The 19,634-nt window shown below is 47.3% G+C and overlaps 2 protein-coding genes across 2 annotated transcripts; one reads left to right on the plus strand and one right to left on the minus strand.

Moving 5' to 3' along the window:
* Positions 1-1,097: 1,097 nt before the first annotated feature.
* Positions 1,098-3,757, plus strand: CCL1 (C-C motif chemokine ligand 1). Its single transcript, XM_028109204.1, has 3 exons — positions 1,098-1,197; positions 2,411-2,522; positions 3,661-3,757. The coding sequence occupies exons 1-3, from the start codon at positions 1,122-1,124 to the stop codon at positions 3,755-3,757; spliced, it is 285 nt and encodes a 94-aa protein (XP_027965005.1). The 5' UTR covers positions 1,098-1,121.
* A 2,486-nt stretch (positions 3,758-6,243) lies between these two features.
* Positions 6,244-7,679, minus strand: LOC114213892 (C-C motif chemokine 13-like). Its single transcript, XM_028109221.2, has 3 exons — positions 7,453-7,679; positions 6,792-6,906; positions 6,244-6,349 (listed from the first exon to the last, which is right to left on the minus strand). The coding sequence occupies exons 1-3, from the start codon at positions 7,598-7,600 to the stop codon at positions 6,244-6,246; spliced, it is 369 nt and encodes a 122-aa protein (XP_027965022.2). The 5' UTR covers positions 7,601-7,679.
* Positions 7,680-19,634: the final 11,955 nt, after the last annotated feature.

The following is a 19,634-nucleotide window of genomic DNA, read 5'->3' on the forward strand; positions in this document are numbered from 1 at the left end:
GCCCAGCCACCTTTTCTGGAGCACCTACTAAAATGCTCTTCATACCAAGCACGTCTCACAATGTCTCCATGACCCGGCCGCGTCAGAGCTATACAGGCACACCCCTTTCCTGCCATTTCCCCACCCATCTCACTCTCCTGACCCCACGATCCGGCTCCACCTGGCATCTCCGGAGGAGCGTGCTCCCTCCATGCCTCCCTGCCTGTACGCAAGCCCCTTTTTCTGGTGGCCTGCCCCTTCCCACTTTAGCCCTTCTGCAGGAGGCTCTGCTTGGAGAGCATTCCCATGGGAGGCCTCTCTGATGCTCCTGGGCAGCTCCTGGTCCTCCCCTGGCCCCTCCAGATGGCACATCTGCTGCTGACCTTACGCAGTGTGGCTTTTACTTGTGCATCTGTGAATCGAAAAGTCAGCGGCTTGGGGTCAGGCACTGCCTCTTGATGGTAGCTATCTTTCCTGGGGCTCACTGAGGACCCGGAGCAGAGCAAGCTGCTAAGAAGCATTGAGTGATTGAAGAAAATAGAAATAGCAATGATCTGGCCTGGGCCCTTGACCTAGCGAATCTCACTGAACTCTTATCGCGGTATCTCTTTGGGGCACGTGTCACTCTTTCCATCTTGCCAGGCATATGTGACTGGGGGTCTGGGAGTTTGGGCAACCGCTGATCTGCAGGCCTGGGATTCAACCCAGGTATGCCTCAGCCCTGGCCCCCCTGTCCCCCAGGTTCGGAGCCAGCAGCTTCAGCCCAGGATGGAAACACGTGGGGTCAGAGAAGCCACACAACTTCCTTTCCCTCACCTCTCTCCACTTCCCACTTAGCTGGGACAACTCCTACTCATTTTCTCAAGATCCTTATCTGCTCCTGCACTCGGGGAAGTTTCCCCATCCCTCTCACACCACCCAGGAGAGGTGGTGGGGGTGAAGGAGTGTTCCATGTGGTCACTGGGTGTGAGTAAGTATCTCTCCTCCCTGTGACTTCCCCACCTCTGCACCAGGGCCTGGGAAACCCCACTCAGGTCTTCGAATAAAAGGTCCGGGCACTGCGGGATTAGCCAGGGACGAGCTCTTAGCTTCACCAGACACATCGAGACCACTGTCAAGAGGTCTGAGCCACACTGTGCAGGATGAAGCTCGTCACCATGGCCCTGGCGTGCATGCTGCTGGCTGGGATGTGGCTTCGAGACGTGGACGGCAGGAGCAGTGAGTGTGGTTGGAGTCACTTTGCTCCTTCGGGGGTGCGTGGGGGGCAGACACCCAAGCAGGCACTCTGGGCTTGTGGGCAGGGCTCACCCTGAACTCAATGCCTCTGTCTCTCCTCTGGGAAGAATTCCTCGTAAAAAGGGTGAATGGAGAACTTGGATGGGGTGGGAGCAGGTGTCTGGGCGAACACAACATCTGAGCTGCTAGTTTCAGCAAAAGGAAGCCCTGCCTCATCCAGGGAGCTCTGAGGCTCTTTAGGCCAAATTCGGAGGCCTGCGGTGCAGAGGAGGGACTGGGTCTTGCTTGCACCCAGTAACAGATAACAGGGAGATCCTGAAGTCAGGACTAGGACTGAAACAACTGGCTTGTCACTGTTAGGCAAGTGTTGGGTCAGTGACTTGGCCAAGTCACTTTACCTCTCCAACTGTGCATTTCCCTGTTGGTAAAATGGGATTGATAATGCCGGACCTCAGGGCTCTTGAGAGAGGACTGACCTCTCTCTCCAGGCACATGGCACCTGCTAAGAATTCCAGGCACATGAAAGACGTTGTGCAAACAATAAAACGAGAAGCAAGGAACCAGGATTAGAATTCGAGTCTCTTGGGGATGGGGTGTGGGAGAGAGTGTGCAAACCCGCACAGTGGGAGTGGGAGCCCGGACAGAGCTACGGGCCTGGGTAGAGGGCATTCTAGAGAGAGGGTGGGAAGCCTCTTAATTCCTGGAAGCTCTTTCCTTGTCACTCCATCAGCTGGAACTCCTTGAGCAGTTCCTAATCTGGCCCCAAAGCCATGGCCCATGGTTGTCCTGCACGCACCAGACTCACTGGGCCCACCGAGTAGGGGTCCAGAGCCCTTGAACCCAAATATTGGGCCAGAATCTTGCATTCATGGTGGGATGTCAGAACTGGAAGCACCTTTAGAAATCAGTCCAAAAAGTCCTATTTGACAGACAGGAAGTCTGGGGCCCAGGCGAGGGCTCATCCTGATCAAAGCACACAGTTGGTTTGTGGGGAGCTGGGATCTGAACCCGTGTTCCGACCCTCTGCCTACATACAGAACTAGGTGACTGATGACACAGACGCTGGGCTGGATGTGGTCCCCAAGCCTGGGCCTGTCCCCAAAAGGGTTTTTGTTTTTTTTAAACCACTTGGATGAGAGGAATGAAGTCCAAGTTAAAGAAACAGATGCAAACCATTTTTGTGCTTCTCTTCTAGTGCATGTGTCATCCTCCAACTGTTGTTTCGTCTTTGTGGAGAGGAAGATTCCCCAGAAGATAATCCAGTGTTATAAACCCACCAGCTCCACCTGCTCCCACAAGAGTCTAATGTGAGTGTTCCTACCCTGGTCAGGAATTCCTGACTCCCTCCTCCGGAGAGCGGAAACCAGCCCGCCTGGAATTAGATGGCAGACGCTAGATGGCGCTGATCCACCAGATTCAGGTTTCTAAACCTGGAGAGAGGCCTCCAAAATCTGGGTGCAGAGCTCAGCATGAGCGCTAGGGGGAGCGCCGCGCTTCTTAGCAGGTGCCAGGAGGGATGCCCCGCTACGCTCCTGCAGTGACTTGTGTTTCTCGGAACCCCAAGGCGCCGAGTATTATATCCTAATATTTTATGCCAGAAGAAGGAATTGCTTAAAAGCTCTAGGAATTACTGTGTAGTGGGAAAAGTTGAGGGGGTCATAATTATTTCCTGCTTCCGGATTTGCCAACCTAGAGTCTTAGGTGACCCTGGGCCAGTAATTCTTCTGCACCTCATTATATGGGTACTCCTCTGCACCCCTTATCTGTGAAGTGGAGTAAAAGTGATAGCTGCATCACAGGGTCATTACAAAGTTAGACCAAGGTGGCTTACCCTCGCTACTCGGCATCTATAAAGCATTCATGTATATTATCTTGGCTAACCCTCTTGGGCACACATTTTCATTATCATGAACACCGAAGTTCAGGGAAGTAGTGAGATTTGTCTGCGATCACCCAGATAATTAAAGTTAGAATTGGTCTATAGTTTGGTTGGACAGTAACCAAGTTAAAGAGGTGGGCAGGTCAGAAAATAAATACACACACACACACACACACACACACACACACATTCACAGTGAATCTAAAGCAATGACTGAGGGTTCCAGATAGACATAGACGCATGAAAAGATGGATCAAGGGCCCTCAGAGATATTCTAGGAGGGAAATTTCCATACTAGCTAATCCTTAGAGTGTCTGCAGCCTTTACTCTACCCTAATACAATGAATCATGCTCTCCAGAAAAGGGAGAAACTCAATTTAATTAGCTCTCCCTGAAGCTTGTGTGTTCCTTCCAGCGTGCATGCCACAGGTCTCCCGCAATGACTTCATTTTACAAGCCCAGAGCGAGTAGCTTGGGGGCACCCCAGAGTGGGGGATGGGACTTGTGTGTGGCACCCCGGGGGGCAAATCCTGTGACTCAGCTCCTCCTTTGTTCTTTGCCCACAGAATCAAGCTGAGGGGCGGCAGAGAGACATGTGTCTTGGAGACAGCCTCATGGGTTAAACCTCATTTAAAAACTATGAAACCATGCCCGCTAAAGTAAATGTGGGAGGATTTCTTTCCATCCTGGACTCCGAAGACGGCGTGGCTTCACCTGTCCCCCCCAGCCCCCCACCCCACACCAGTCCTTCTGCCCAGCTTTGCCAGGTCACGGAGGGTCTGCTCAGTCCTGATAAGCTATGTTGTTGCACTTTATATATTTAAATGTTAGAATCTTCGATCCCTGCCTCTCTGGGCTTCTTGGATCCCACAGGGACTTCAGGGTATAAGCTTGATTGGCAGTGAGAAGCTGGGGCCAGGGGCAGGTGGAGGGGAGCGGGGAGACATGTTGAAACTGATGCCCAAAGAACTGACTTCTTGTCCAAAAGAGCCAATAAATTGCTTACACTTCTCACTTGACTGACTTTGTCTTTGGGGGTGGGGATGAACTTTGAGTCAGGGCCATGATGGAGATTCTGTTTCCCCTGGCAGCAGGGGAAGGCACAGTGAAGCAGAGAGTGGGAACCCAGGGTTGGGGTTCCAGAAGCCACAGCTGGCCTAGCTAGAGGGGATCTTGTGAGGTCATCCACCTGTAAGATGTTGCTAGCCCCATTTTATAGATGAGGTGCCTGACGGTTGGCGAGGGACAGAAACAGGTCTGAGGATACAGAGCGAGTCAGGGTCCGATCTGGTGTTAGAGCCCAGGGCTCCTGCTTTCGGGTCCAGAACTGTCTCCTGTGTCCCAAGTTGCCCAGTGACTGCCTGATACAGCAGGGGGGGGAAGGGACCCTCTGTCTACCGGGCAGATCCTGCAGAGCCAGTTAGCAGGACCTCCTCTCGTCCAGGCATGAGCGGATCCTAGGTCTTACAGAGAGTCCAGCCCAGCTCACGTGCAGGAGGGAGGCAGTCTTGGGGAGAGAAGGAGAACCTTTCGCCAACATCTGGGAAGCAGAGACCCTGCCCCTGTGGGCCCCCAGGGAGTACAGCAAGTGAGGGAAGTGACTTGTGGATTGCCAGAATCTCAGGACCGGCCCCCTTTTGAGGGCCGGCTCGGTGGCTTTGGGGGAGAAGTGGTGCCCTGTGCTGAGAGAGGCGTCTCTCCTTCCCCCAGCATTGCACGTGTCACAGATCTTGGCTGTTCTTCTTCAACCGCCTCCTCCCTTCCGCCCCCCACAAACCCCCTGCTTCCTTCTCCTCCCTCTTGCTGGGGCCACTGTGGAGCAGGGAGCTGTGCTTAGCTCTCCCTTGCCAACTCCATCCTGCCCACGGCCACAGGCCACTTTGCCTGGCCTGCCGCTGCTCTCCACCCTCTGAAGGTCCCTCCCTCCCGCCCTCAGAACTGACTCCAAACTCTGCACCTTGCTATTCCAAGTCCTCTACAACCACACCTCCAGCTTCCTTTCTAAAGCACGCTACCTTTTCTGTTCTAGAACTTAAACACCGACCATAGGGGATATTTCCTCCAGGCCCTCCCCTGTCCTTTCCAACTTGAGCCTCCTCTAGAAGAATCTTTGCTATGACTGTGTTCTGGTATCCTCCAGGGTCGATGCTAACGAGGACCGGGTCATCTCGTTTTTCCCCTGGGTCATTCCAAGGACCACTTGGAGTGGGGAGGCACGGGGGCCAGAGACCACTTAGAAGCTGACGCTAGGGGTTGGAGTCATTAGTCTAGAACATGCTAGGCTGCTGAGTCGGGCCCCCTGCAACAGTCAGATGAGCCCAGCTCAGCCACCAACCACCACGAGGTCCTCCCCACAGCCAGCCCCCTCTGTCAGCCACCTGCCCCCACCTTGGAGCGCCCCCTACTGGTTGGAAGTTACCCTCCCCCAAGAAAACACCACCATGAGAGATTTTATTTTATTTTTTTCTCTTTAAATTTTTTATTGTTATGTTAATCACCATACATTACATCATTAGTTTTTGATGTAGTGTTCCATGATTCATTGTTTGTGCATAACACCCAGTGCTCCACGCAGAACGTGCCCTCTTTAATACCCATCACCAGGCTGACCCATCCCCCCACCCCCTCCCCTCTAGAACCCTCCGTTTGTTTTTCAGAGACCATGGGAGATTTTAAACACGATGTACTTTCTGCAAAAAGTCAACAATCTTACGAATGGCATTCTCCTTTCTGTAATAACATATTTAGCTGCTCCTTGCTTTCACAAGGCCCTCCCCTCCCTGGATTGGAGTAGCCCTTCATCTCCATGATTTGTAGGCACACGCATCGGCCGGGGAGTTAGGCAGGAGACAGATCCGCTGCCTGCAGCTTTTACAAGGGATGGAACCCTGGCTGATGACAGGAAGCAACTGGCTCAAGGCCTTGCTTTAAAAAAAAAGGTCCCCAGTATTCAAAATAAGCCCCAAACCAGCAACAATTCAAATAACATTAAATATTACTTAACACATAGTACATCTTTTGCATCACAAAACAGCACACTATTTGAAACTATAGTAAAATTAGTCCAGGGTCTAGCTGGGGAAGCTGGAGGAGCATAAACAGTCGTTCGATTCTCTTACTTGGCTTGGTCTTGGTGTGGCTTGAAGAGTTCAAGTCCGCAGGGTATGAGGTTTTTGATCGAGGTGTTTCACATAATCCTGGACCCACTTCTCCTTTGGGTTGGCACAGATGGCCTTGGCTAGTTTCGTCCTGAAGCTATGGATGAAAGAGGCCTGCACAGTTAGGTGGAAATCAGGGTTTTACCCAAGCGATGCCTCCCTGGACTCTCAAACCTGCCTGGTCCACCCGCTAGAGGGGAGGGGTCCTCTGTGGGGCGGGACAGGAGGAAGCTGGGGTGTGGAAAGAAGGGGACTCTGGAAGTAGTCACTTTTCTCGGAGGCCCCAGAGAAGCTGGCCTGGCCTCAGCCAAAGCAAAGTTGAGACTGTGAGCTAGCACCCATTCAGGGAGCAGGTGGAGGACCCGGCCCTCTCCCGGCCTGTCTATGATGCAATCATAGTCTGGTAAAATCTTACCCCCCGAGGATAAGATCCCGAAGTGGTCTGATGCCTGTCTTCTGGGGTGGAACTTTGGATCAGGGGACGTGGGAATGGGGTGGGGTGTGGTCAGGTAGGGGATGAGCAGGGTTTTTCTACCTACATGACAGCTTGCCGGGGACAGTGGCTGCTGGTGATTCGATAGCTCTCCAGCTTCCGCAAGGGGATCTTCTTATTGTTAAATGTGAAACAGCAAGTGAATAGGGCGCTGAGTGCATCTAGAAATAAGGTCACAGAGAAAAAGCGTTTTAGGAGGCGCTAGGTTTTCATCAGCTTGAATACGGCAGGAAGTGCCTGTAGGGAAAGGGAAGGAAAGAGGTCGATGTGGCTCTTATCCACCTCAAGTCCAGCACTCCTGGCCCGGAGCCCTGAGACGGGGGGGAGGACTAGAACATCGCGGCTGCGCGGTGGGGATGCATCGTTGTTGACCGGAGAAGGCCGGTGGGACAGGTCCTGGCTCCGGTGCTCCCGATGCAGCATTTGGGAAGCTCAGCCGGGGTCAAAGAAAAGGCCCTGGGTTTGGAGCGAGCGGCTTAGGTTTTCCTCTGGCTCTGCAATGGCTGGAGGTGGGTGGGTAGGACCCCTCCTGTCCCCAACTTGGCCTTCAGCTTCCTGTCTTTAAAATTAGACATTCAAGTGAAGCTCTGAGGACTCCCACTGCTGGAATAGGCTCAGAAGTGGGGCACTTCAGCCTCGGGCTTTCTAGAAGGAGAAGAAAACAAAAAGGAGGGGAGCGAGCGGGAAGGAGGGAGGGAAGGGCTTACCCGGCTGGGCGAGCACCTGGGGGCTGAAGGCGGCGGCTGTGAGCAGCAGGTACAGAAGCGTGGCGGAGACCTTCATGTCGGGGGAGCAGGGAGACTGGGCATGAGCGAGAGCTGGGGGTGTCTGGGCCCGTCTCAGCTTCTCTGCCATGCGGGTGGCTCTGCTAGCCTTTTAGAGGAAGCAGAGAGGGTGGGAACTCCCAGAGGGATGTTTGCCTGGGCAGGGTCATGGTCAAGTTAAGATGCCGGGCACTCTTGAATGTGCTGACCTGGAGATTGGCTGCCCGAGTTTTCCAGGAATTTCAAGCAGGAAGTTGCGGGCTGCTGCAGGGCAGGCACAGTATCCTTCAGCTGCCCAGGCCACAGAGAGGAAGCCAGAGCACAGATGTGCCACCGTTGGCCATGGGAGTGATCCGCGGAGCTGTCCCGTGGGTTGCTTTCTCCACAACCGGAGAAAGAGCGCCGTGCGAGGGCTTTACACGGGCGATGTGTTTAGTCCTGACTGGGTGTATCCCGTTATCATCATGCCCATTCACAGATGAAGACGCTGAGGCGTGGGGACCTCAGGTCACTGTCCCAAAGCCTTGTGGGAAGTGAGTGGTGGCACCAGAAGAGAAAGCTGGTCTGTTTACATACGATCACCACGGCCTTTCCCACTGTCTGGGGCACGGAAGATTTTCTCCGAGCAGTTTTATGTGGCAGCGTCATACCTGAGATGAATCAAAGCCCGCTTCTGAAGCCAGAGGCTCCTCTTGTCACATCTTTGTGTCCCCTTCTGCCACTCAGGCCCAGAGGGCTATGGTTTGAAGCCCGCTGATTTGTCCAGGCCCCTTGTTTTCTGGAAGGACCATGGAGTTTCTAGGGCTCCTGCCGGGAAAGAAGTTGCAGGGTAGAGCAGAGCGGGCTCTTTGCTTCTGTGCCTGCCACCCCTCCCCCCTGCAATGAGCATGTAGATGAGCTGGAGCTTGGGGTGGGCATCCCCATGGGTCCGGTGGGAGGGGGGCAGCCTGGGACTGCAGGAGACCACCTGGCAAGACACTTGGCCTGAGCGATCCATTCCCCATGCTCCCTCCTGGCTCCCAGACTTTGCTTATGTTTTGCACCTGCCTGGAATCGTTTTCCCTCGGCTTTCTAGTCTAGTGGGTCTTTCCCCTCTAGCAAAACAAGTCCAGTGAGGGTAAAAGCACAGAAATAAAAAGCTAGGATAAGTGAAACAGAAAATCATATGCATTAGAAAGGATGGATGGATGCTCAAAATCAGTTCTTGGACAGACCTCTAATGCTCTCCTGAGACTGACCACGGAAAAAAGCAAAAAGCACAGATCGCCACGGCAGGATAAAGGAAGAGGGTGTTGCCACAAAGCCCGTGGACTCCAGAAGGAAAATTGGACCCTTATGCCAAAAATTTAATTTAGATGAAACGGATGATTTCCTAAAAAATATAACTTACCAGACTGCCAAAGAAAAACGAAAAAAAAAAAAGAGTAATTCTAAAACTACTGAAAAAATGGAATCAGTCATTGAAAATCCTCCCACAAAACATCCTCTGGCTCCAAAGCCTTTAATAGCTAGTTCCTTCAAGCGTCCCAAAAACAAATAATTCCAGTCTTACACAATTTGTTCCGAAGAAAATCAAGAGCGTGCACTCCAACTCATGTTACGAGTCTTATGTAACTTTGACACAAACACTTGTCAAAAGTGACATGAGAAAGGAAGCTTGTCCCTACGGACACACATTCTATTTTTTTTTTTTATTTAAAGATTTTATTTATTTATTTGACAGAGAGAGACACAGCAAGAGAGGGAACACAAGCAGAGGGAGTGAGAGAGGGAGAAGCAGGCTTCCTGCCAAGCAGGGAGCCCGATGCGGGGCTCAATCCCAGGATCCTGGGATCATAACCTGAGCCGAAGGCAGATGCTTAACGACTGAGCCACCCAGGCGCCCCACACATTCCATTCTTGTCCATCCTCTTCTCTGGCGCAGGAAGCCAAACTATGTGGATTGCATCAGCGGGACTGCAGGTCTTCTGGCCTCGGCTTGGGCTTGGGCACTAGGGAGCTCCTCGAGGCGTGGGAGAGGTGAGGGGCTCTGGGCCTCAGCCTGGACGCAGCCTTCAACCAATGGCTTTCATTTCTCTCTGGGGGGCAAGGTGGGGATGGTATCCCCCGTCCTTTCGTCCTTGGGTCTAGAGGCAGTCCCACATTGTTACTAGCCTCAGAGTACTAAAACACCCCTTTGGTTTCTCCACACTCAGCCCACATCTTGCTAAACAATCTCTTTATCAATCCATTCCCAGATCATTCAAATTTAAGTGTAATCTATTCTTTACTAGGACGCTGACTGGCATAGGTTTGGGCCCAGGACCAGAAGCTGCTCCTGGAAATTGTCCTTCTACATGGGATTCTGGAATTGGGTTGCTCATCTAAGCCGGTTCAGAGACTTGGAATCCCCAGACCAGGAAGACCAGGAAGGGCCTTGCAATGCCAGGTTGCCAGGTGAAATACAGGATAGTTGGTTAAATTTGAGTTTCAGATAAACAGTGAGTAATTTTTTTAGCATAACTTTACCCTTGGCAATATTTTTTGCTCAATCTGGAAACTCATAGGCTTCGCTAAGCCTTCCCCAGAGGAGCCTGCTGTCATAGAACCAGGGTGACTCTGCACTGGGGAAAGAAATCCTGAGACCTTCTGGGATTATTTGATGATGGCTCCAAATGGATGGTATCCTCTAGAGACCTGAAAATCCACTCAGGCCCACCGGTCAGAGTGGGAGCTTATGGAGATCGGACGCCAGTTACTCAGTTGTGTTTAGAGCAGACGTTCAGCTAGCTCTTTTTCAGCTCAATGATCTTTATACAATAGAAGTCTCCCAGAACTACAGAATCTGTAATTTTAGAATCATTTTGTTGCTGCAGCGTCTTGGCATCCAAGCATCCTACAAGCTGTCTCCAGTAGCTCTGGGAAGTCTTAGCGCCCTGCCCTCTTAGATCAGAACATCCTGGAATTGGCTTCACTACGCAATGTTGTGGTTTTCAGAGGTCTGTTTACCCACTGAAGTCTATTCTCATGGAATAACTTATTGGCAAGCCGGGATCTATCACCACTTAAAACTAAAACTGTTCAGGGAAGCAGAGCTGGGACACCCTGGATTTACCCTTCTCCCTGTCCATCTCATTTCATTCTTTAAAGCTCTAAGGAATATTCAGATAGTACAACCTTTCCACTCTACAGAACAGATCTCTGACTGCAGGAGTGGCTAATGAGCAGGGAGTGAGCCAACACTAACTAGCATTCTCTGCCCCCCTCCCCCCTAGGCTGGCTCTCTCCAGAGAAAGGCAAGCCTACAGAGGAAGAGAATATCACGTTTGTAGCCCTGGAGGACGGAGGTCCCTCCACCACTCCCAAAAACAGTGCAAGATTGCTTCCTTACTCCTTCCTTCACACCACCTTCTCTCCTATCTCTGTATTTGCTTATAGTATTCCATCCACCTGCAATGTCTCCTTTCCATCTGGCCCCAACAGGAATCATCTGAGGCCTGGCTTAAATTGTGTCTGGTCGTGGGATACCTGGGTGGCTCAGTCGGTTAAGCATCTGCCTGTGGCTGGCTCACGTCATGATCCCGGGGTCCTGGGATTGAGTCCCGAGTTGGGCTTCCTGCTCAGCAGGGAGCCTGCGTCCCCCTCTGTTGCTGCTCTCCCTCTGCTTGCTGCTCTCCCTGCTTGGGCTCACTCACTCTCTCTCTCTGAAAAACAAATAAAATCTTTAAAAAAATTGTATCTGGTTGTGAAGTCTTCCAGCCTACACAGATTTCACAGGGAACAAAAACTTGCTCTGAAATGGATGGTTTAAAAATTTTTCTTAAATAGAAAACCGAAGGACAAACCATAAAGGAAATTACTGATAAATGGACCATATTAAAATTAGGAGACTGTGTTCATAGAAAAGCATCTTTAAGGGAGTGGAAAGGAAAACCACACAGATTATGAGAAGGTATTTCAATTTGCACACCTGACGATTCTTATTCAGAATATAGAAAATACTTCTACTGATTCATAATAAAAAGAAAAACTACAAATGGACAAAATCTAAATCTAATCATTCTAAAAATGGACAAAAGACATGGTCTAGAAACTCATGATAGAAGATATCCAACAAACATTTGAATAGATGCTCAACCTCCTTAGTCATGAGTAAAAAGAAAATTTAAACCACAACTATGTGGATTATGGGGAATTATACTCATAAGCAGAATGGCTAACTTAAAAAGAATTAACAGAAAGAAGTGTTGCAATGCCAAATGTGGAAAAACTCTAGCCATCATACATTGCTGGTGGGTGTGGGTGTAAATTGATGTGATAGGTTTGAAAAATATTTGGCAGTATTTGAACAAGGGTTTGGTGGTTGAACATATACATACCCTATGATCTATGTGTATATTTCTTTTTTTTCCTTAAATTTTTTATTGTTATGTTAATCACCATACATTACATCATTAGTTTTGATGTAGTGTTCCATGATTCATTGTTTGTGCATAACACCCAGTGCTCCATGCAGAACGTGCCCTTCTTAATACCCATCACCAGGCTAACCCATCCCCCCACCCCCCTCCCCTCTAGAACCCTCAGTTTGTTTTTCAGAGTCCATCGTCTCTCATGGTTCATCTCCCGCTCTGATTTACTCCCCTTCATTCTTCCCCTCCTGCTGTCTTCTTTTTTTTCTTTTTTCTTAACATATATTGCATTATTTGTTTCACAGGTACATATCTGTGATTCAACAGTCTTGCACAATTCACAGCGCTCACCATAGCACATACCCTCCCCAATGTCTCTCACCCAACCACCCCATCCCTCCCACCCCCCCACCACTCCAGCAACCCTCAGTTTGTTTCCTGTGGTTATAAATTCCTCATATCGGTGAGGTCATATGATACATGTCTTTCTCTGATTGACTTATTTCACTCAGCATAACACCCTCCAGTTCCATCCATGTCGTTGCAAATGGCAAGATCTCATTCCTTTTGATGGCTGCATAATATTCCATTGTATATATATACCACTTCTTCTTTATCCATTCATCTGTTGATGGACATCTTGGCTCCTTCCACAGTTCGGCTATTGTGGACACTGCTGCTATAAACATTGGGGTGCACGTACCCCTTCGGATCCCTACATTTGTATCTTTGGGGTAAATACCCAGTAGTGCAATTGCTGGATCGTATGGTAGCTCTATTTTCAACTGTTTGAGGAACATCCATACTGTTTTCCAGAGCGGTTGCACCAGCTTGCATTCCCACCAACAGTGTAGGAGGGTTCCCCTTTCTTCGCATCCCCGTCAACATCTGTCATTTGCTGACTTGTTAATTTTAGCCATTCTGACTGGTGTGAGGTGGTATCTCATTGAGGTTTTGATTTGGATTTCTCTGATGCCGAGCGATGTTGAGCACTTTTTCATGTGTCTGTTGGCCATTTGGATGTCTTCTTTGGAGAAATGTCTGCTCATGTCTTCTGCCCATTTCTTGATTGGATCATTTGTTCTTTGGGTGTTGAGTTTGATAAGTTCTTTATAGATTTTAGATACTAGCCCTTTATCTGATATGTCATTTGCAAATATTTTCTCCCATTCTGTTGGTTGTCTTTTGGTTTTGTGAACTGTTTCTTTTGCTGTGCAAAAGCTTTTTATCTTAATGAAGTCCCAAGAGTTCATTTTTGCCCTTGCTTCCCTTGCCTTTGATGATGTTTCTAGGAAGGCGTTGCTGTGGCTGAGGTTGAAGAGGTTGCTGCCTGTGTTCTCCTTTAGGATTTTGATGGACTCCTGTCTCACGTTTAGGTCTTTCAACCATTTGGAGTCTATTTCTGTGTGTGGTGTAAGGAAATGGTCCAGTTTCATTCTTCTGCATGTGGCTGTCCAATTGTCCCAACACCATTTGTTGAAGAGACTGTCCTTTTGCCATTGGACATTCTTTCCTGCTTTGTCAAAGATGAGTTGACCATAGAGTTGAGGGTCCATTTCTGGACTCTCTGTTCTGTTCCATTGATCTCTGTGTCTGTTTTTGTGCCAGTACCATACTGTCTTGATGATGACAGCTTTGTAATAGAGCTGGAAGTCCGGAATTGTGATGCCGCCAGCTTTGCTTTTCTTTTTCAACATTCCTCTGGCTATTCGGGGTCCCTTCTGGTTCCATATAAATTTTAGGATTATTTGTTCCACTTCTTTGAAAAAAGTGGATGTTATTTTGATGGAGATTGCACTGAATGTGTAGATTGCTCTAGGTAGCATTGACATCTTCACAATGTTTGTTCTTCCAATCCATGTGCATGGAACGTTTTTCCATTTCTTTGTGTCTTCTTCAATTTCTTTCATGAGTATTTTATAGTTTTCTGACAGATCCTTTGCCTCTTTGGTTAGATTTATTCCTAGGCATCTTATGGTTTTGGGTGCAATTGTAAATGGGATCGACTCCTTCATTTGTCTCTCTTCTGTCTTGTTGGTGTATAGGAATGCCACTGATTTCTGTGCATTGATTCTATATCCTGCCACTTGACTGAATATCCTGTATGAGTTCTAGCTGTTTTGGGGTGGAGTCTTTTGGGTTTTCCACACAAAGTATCATATCATCTGCAAAGAGTGAGAGTTTGACTTCCTCCCTGCCGATCTGGATGCCTTTGATTTCTTTTTGTTGTCTGATTGCTGTGGCTAGGACTTCTAATACTATGCTGAATAGCAGTGGTGAGAGTAGACATCCCAGCCGCGTTCCTGACCTTAGGGGGAAAGCTCTCACCTTTTCCCCATTGAGAATGATATTCACTGTAGGTTTTTCATAGATGGCTTTTATGATACTGAGGTATGTACCCTCTATCCCTATACTCTGAAGAGTTTTGATCAAGAAATGATGCTGTACTTTGCCAAATGCTTTTTCTGCATCTATTGAGAGGATCCTATGATTCTTGTTTTCTTTTGTTAATGTATTGTATCTTTTGTTAATGTAATGTATTGATTGATTTGCGGATGTTGAACCATCCTTGCAGCCCAGGGATAAATCCCACTTGGTCATGGTGAATCATCCTTTTAATGTACTGTTGGATCCTATTGGCTAGTATTTTGGTGAGAATTTTCGCATCCATGTTCATCAAGGATATTGGTCTGTAATTCTCCTTTTTGATGGGGTCTTTGTCTGGTTTGGGGATCAAGGTAATGGTGGCCTCATAAAACGAGTTTGGAAGTTTTCCTTCCATTACTATTTTTTGGAACAGTTTCAGAAGCATAGGTATTAATTCTTCTTTCAATGTTTGGTAGAATTCCCCTGGGAAGCCATCTGGCCCTGGGCTTTTGTTTGTTGGGAGATTTTTGATGACTGCTTCAATTTCCTTAGTGGTTATAGGTCTATTCGGGTTTTCTATTTCTTCCTGGTTCAATTTTGGTAGTTGATACATCTCTAGGAATGCACCCATTTCTTCCAGGTTATCTAATTTGCTGGCATAGAGTTGCTCATAATATGTTCTTATAATTGTTTGTATTTCTTTGGTGTTGGTTGTGATCTCTCCTCTTTCATTCATGATTTTGTTGATTTGGGTCATTTCTCTTTTCTTTTTGATAAGTCTGGCCAGGGGTTTATCAATCTTGTTAATTCTTTCAAAGAACCACCTCCTAGTTTCATCGATCTGTTCTACTGTTCTTTTGGTTTCTAGTTCATTGATTTCTGCTCTGATCTTTATTATTTCTCTTCTCCTGCTGGGTTTAGGCTTTATTTGCTCTTCTTTCTCCAGCTCCTTTAGGTGTAGGGTTAGGTTGTGTATTTGAGACCTTTCTTGTTTCTTGAGAAAAGCTTGTATTGCTATATATTTTCCTCTCAGGACTACCTTTGCTGTATCCCAAAGATTTTGAACAGTTGTGTTTTCATTTTCATTGGTTTCCATGAATTTTTTTAATTCTTCTTTAATTTCCTGGTTGACGCATTCATTCTTTAGTAGGATGCTCTTTACCCTCCATGTATTTGAGTTCTTTCTGACTTTCCTCTTGAGATTGAGTTCTAGTTTCAAAGCATTGTGGTCTGAAAATATGCAGGGAATAATCCCAATCTTTTGGTACTGGTTGAGACCTGATTTGTGACCTAGGATGTGATGTATTCTGGAGAATGTTCCATGGGCACTAGAGAAGAATGTGTATTCCATTGCTTTGGGATAGAATGTTCTGAATATGTCTGTGAAGTCCATTTGGTCCAGTGTGTCATTTAAAGTCTTTATTTCCTTGTTGATCTTTTGTTTAGATGGTCTGCCCATTTCAGTCAGGGGGCTGTTAAAGTCTCCCACTATTATTGTATTGTTGTCAATGTGTTTCTTTGCTTTTGTTATTAATTGCCTTATACAATTTGCTCCTCCCATGTTCGGGGCATAGATATTTACAATTGTTAGATGTTCTTGTTGGATAGACCCTTTAAGTCGGATATAATGTCCTTCCTCATCTCTTATTACAGTCTTTGGTTTAAAATCTAATTCGTCTGATATGAGGTTTGCCACCCCAGCTTTCTTTTGGTGCCCATTAGTACAGTAAATGGTTTTCTACCCCCTCACTTTCAATGTGGGGGTGTCTTTGGGTCTAAAATGAGTCTCTTGCAGGCAGCATATCGATGGATCTTGTTTTTTAATCCAATCTGATAGCCTGTGTCTTTTGATTAGGGCGTTTGGCCCATTTACCTTCAGGGTAACTATTGAAAGATATGAATTTAGTGCCACTGTATTGCCTGTAAGGTGACTGTCACTGTATATTGTCCATGTTCCTTTCTGGTCTATGCTGCTTTTAGGCTCTCTCTTTGCTTAGAGGACCCCTTTCAATATTTCTTGGAGGGCTCGTTTCGTGTTTGCAAATTCCTTTAGTTTTGTTTGTCCTGGAAGCTTTTGATCTCTCCTTCTATTTCAATGACAGCCCCTAGCTGGATATAGTATGCTTGGCTGCATATTTTTCTTGTTTAGTGCTCTGAAGATATCATGCCAGTCCTTTCTGGCCTGCCAGGTCTCTGTGGGTAGGTCTGTTGCCAATCTAATATTTCTACCATTATAGGTTACATATCTCTTCTCCCGAGCTGCTTTCAAGATTTTCTCTTTGTCTCTGAGACTCGTAAGTTTTACTATTAGATGTCGGGGTGTTGACCTATTTTTATTGATTTTGAGAGGGGTTCTCTGTGCCTCCTGTATTTTGATGCCTGTTTCCTTCCCCACGTTAGGGAAGTTCTCTGCTATAATTTGCTCCAATATACCTTCTGCCCCTCTCTCTCTTTCTTCTTCTTCTGGGATCCCAATTATTCTAATGTTGTTTCATCTTATTGTATTGCTTGTCTCTCAAATTCTGCCCTCGTGATCCAGTAATTGTTTATCTCTCTTTTACTCAGCTTCTTTATTTTCTATCATTTGGTTCTATATCGCTGATTCTCTCTTCTGCCTCATTTATCCTAGCAGTTAGTGCCCCCATTTTTGATTGCACCTCTTTAATAGCCTTTTTGATTTCGATTTGGTTAGATTTTAGTTCTTTTATTTCTCCAGGAAGAATTTCTTTAATAACCTCCATCTTTTTTCAAGCCCAGCTACTATCTTTAAAAATCATGATAATGAACTCTAGGTCTGACATCGTACTAATGTCCGTATTGAGTAGGTCCCTGGCAGACGGTACTACCTCTTGTTCTTTTTGCTGAGGTGATTTTTTTCATCTTATCATTTGTCCAGAGGAGAATAGATGAATGAGAGAACAAAATGCTAACAGGTTAACAATGTCCCCAGCAAATATACTCTATACAAATCAGAAAAGACCTGAAACCAGGGGAAAAGAAAGGGAAAGGAAGAGAAAGAAAAAGAAAAAGAAAAAGATAAAAACAAACAAAAACAGAACAAAACAAAACAAAAAAAACAGAATATGATCAAATATGATCAGGCTGGTGCATAGATCAGTGCCACACACTAGATTTTGGGTGTATTTTGGTCTGTTAGAAGAAAGTGCCTCCTAAAATTTTAAAGGAAAAAAGACTTATATATGTACAAAATAAGGGTTAATACAATGAAGGGATGGAATATGACTGTAAAGATGAAATTTATAAAAGATTTTATAAAAGGAATTGATAAGATAAGAAGTTGTTTGAAAAAAGAAAGAAGATTTAAAAAGAAAAAGAAAAAAAAAGGGAGAGAATGTGATCAGGCAGGAGACTAGAACAAAGCCATACACTAGTGATTTAGGGTATATTTTGATCTGTTAGAAGAAACTGTATCTCAAAATTTTAAAGAGAGAACAACTTATATATATATGCCAAAAATAAGGGTAACTACTATGAAGTGATAGAATATGACTCTAGAAATGAAAAATAAAAATGTTGTTTTTTAAAAAAGGGATTGATAAAATGTTGGTTGAAAAAGGGAAAAAGAAAAATAAAAAAAATAGTTAAAAAAATAACTTTGAAAGACTAATGAATCATGGTTAAAAATCCATGAATTCTATGTGCAGTGTTCCCCTAGCGCTGGAGTTCTGCCGTTCTCAATTGATCGGTAAACTTGGTCTTGGCTGGCTGTTTTTGCTGATCTTCTGGGGGAGGGGCCTGTTGCCGTGGTTCCCAAATGTCTTTGCCGGAGGCGGAATTGCCCCGCCCTTGTGGGTCCAGGCTAAGCAAGCTGCTCCGGTTTGCTCTCAGGAGCTTTTTTTCCCTGCATGCTCTTGGTACAGCTTTGGAGGATGAGAGTGAAAATGGCAGCCTCCCAAATCTCCACCCGGAGGAGCTAAGAATCAGGGCCCTGCTCCTCAGTGCGCCCCCAGAGAAAAGCAATCACTCCCGTCTTCCCGGTCTCCGGCCGCACTCCGTGCTCACCCGGCCTGTGACCGAGCGTTTCTATCTCTGTCACCCGACCCCATGTGGAGTCTCCAAACCCAGCAGATCCCTGCAGTGCGCTCCCGCGCCACTCCCCCCGGGGGAGGAAGGGGAGTCTCTCCAGCTCTGCCGCTTGTTGGGTCCCTGCTGGAGGAGCAGTGGCCCGACCCTGCCGCAGATCACAGTTTATGGCAACCCCGAGATGAGAGCCTGTGCCTCGGCTCCGTCTCTGCAGCCGGCTTCCCCGCTCTGATCCCCAGGAGCTCTGCTGCACTCAGGCACCCCCGGTCTTTCTGTGACCCCGAGGGTCCTGAGACCACACTGTCCTACGAGGGTTCCACCCCCTGCTTAGCCACTGCAGCGACGTCCCTCCGCCGAGCCAACTTTTAAAAGGTCCGATTTTGTGCTCCGCGGCTCTAGCACTTGCCAGAAGCGGCCGACGGAGGCCCCCTCCCCCGCCGTCTATCCTCCCGAATATCGCCTCGGATTCACTTCTCCGCACGTCCTACCTTCCAGTAAGTGGTCGCTTCTCTGTTCAGAGAGTTGTTGCTATTCTTTTCTTCGATCTCCTGTTGAGTTCGTAGGTGTTCAGAATGGTTTGATCCCTATCCAGCTGAATTCCTGAGACCAGATGAAATCCAGGTCTCCTACTCCTCTGCCATCTGGCTCCGCCTCTATGCGTGTATTTCTACCAACCCCCTTCATCTATCATCTATTATCTATCTATCTATCTATCTATCATCTATCATCTACCTGTACATTCTTGAGTTTGCACCAATACCTCTAATTTCAGGTCAAGACAACATGTGTTTTGGGGTTTTTTTTCCCTAACCTTCTGACATTCCTATATTTTGTCTATGGAAACTTCTCTAATAGTAAGTGACTTGACTTACATTATCTTCAATACATTTACTTATTTGCTAAATCCTTATGTCAACATTCTCTTAGTTATGTGGCTAACTTAGTCTCAATCTTGCTGGCCCTGACTTGGGGGTCACCCTCTTGGACCCAGTCCTACAAAATATGCTAGTTGAGTCTATGGTCTTGCCCCAGCCCTGGTCCCAAAGAACACACTGGGCAAGTCCCTGAATCTGGTCCTAGCCCCAGCCCTGGTGAACACGCCAACTAAATGCCCAGCTCATGTCCTGGCCCTGACCCAGTAAACTTGTCTGTTGAGATCCAAGCATTGACCAAAGGGAAGGAGAACAACTATATGAAACCATTACCAAATATTGACTGTATGAAACCATGACTCAATAAAGCAGAGCCTGAGAGAAGGTTCCTGTGGGCAGATAGTTCGTTTGGAAATGATCCCAGGGGATCAGGACTGAGTAGGCAGCAGAG

The sequence above is a fragment of the Eumetopias jubatus genome, unplaced genomic scaffold (assembly GCF_037043125.1).
Source record: "Eumetopias jubatus isolate StellerSeaLion01/CBP00866 unplaced genomic scaffold, mEumJub1_p1.0 scaffold_10, whole genome shotgun sequence".
Lineage (NCBI taxonomy): Eukaryota > Metazoa > Chordata > Mammalia > Carnivora > Otariidae > Eumetopias > Eumetopias jubatus.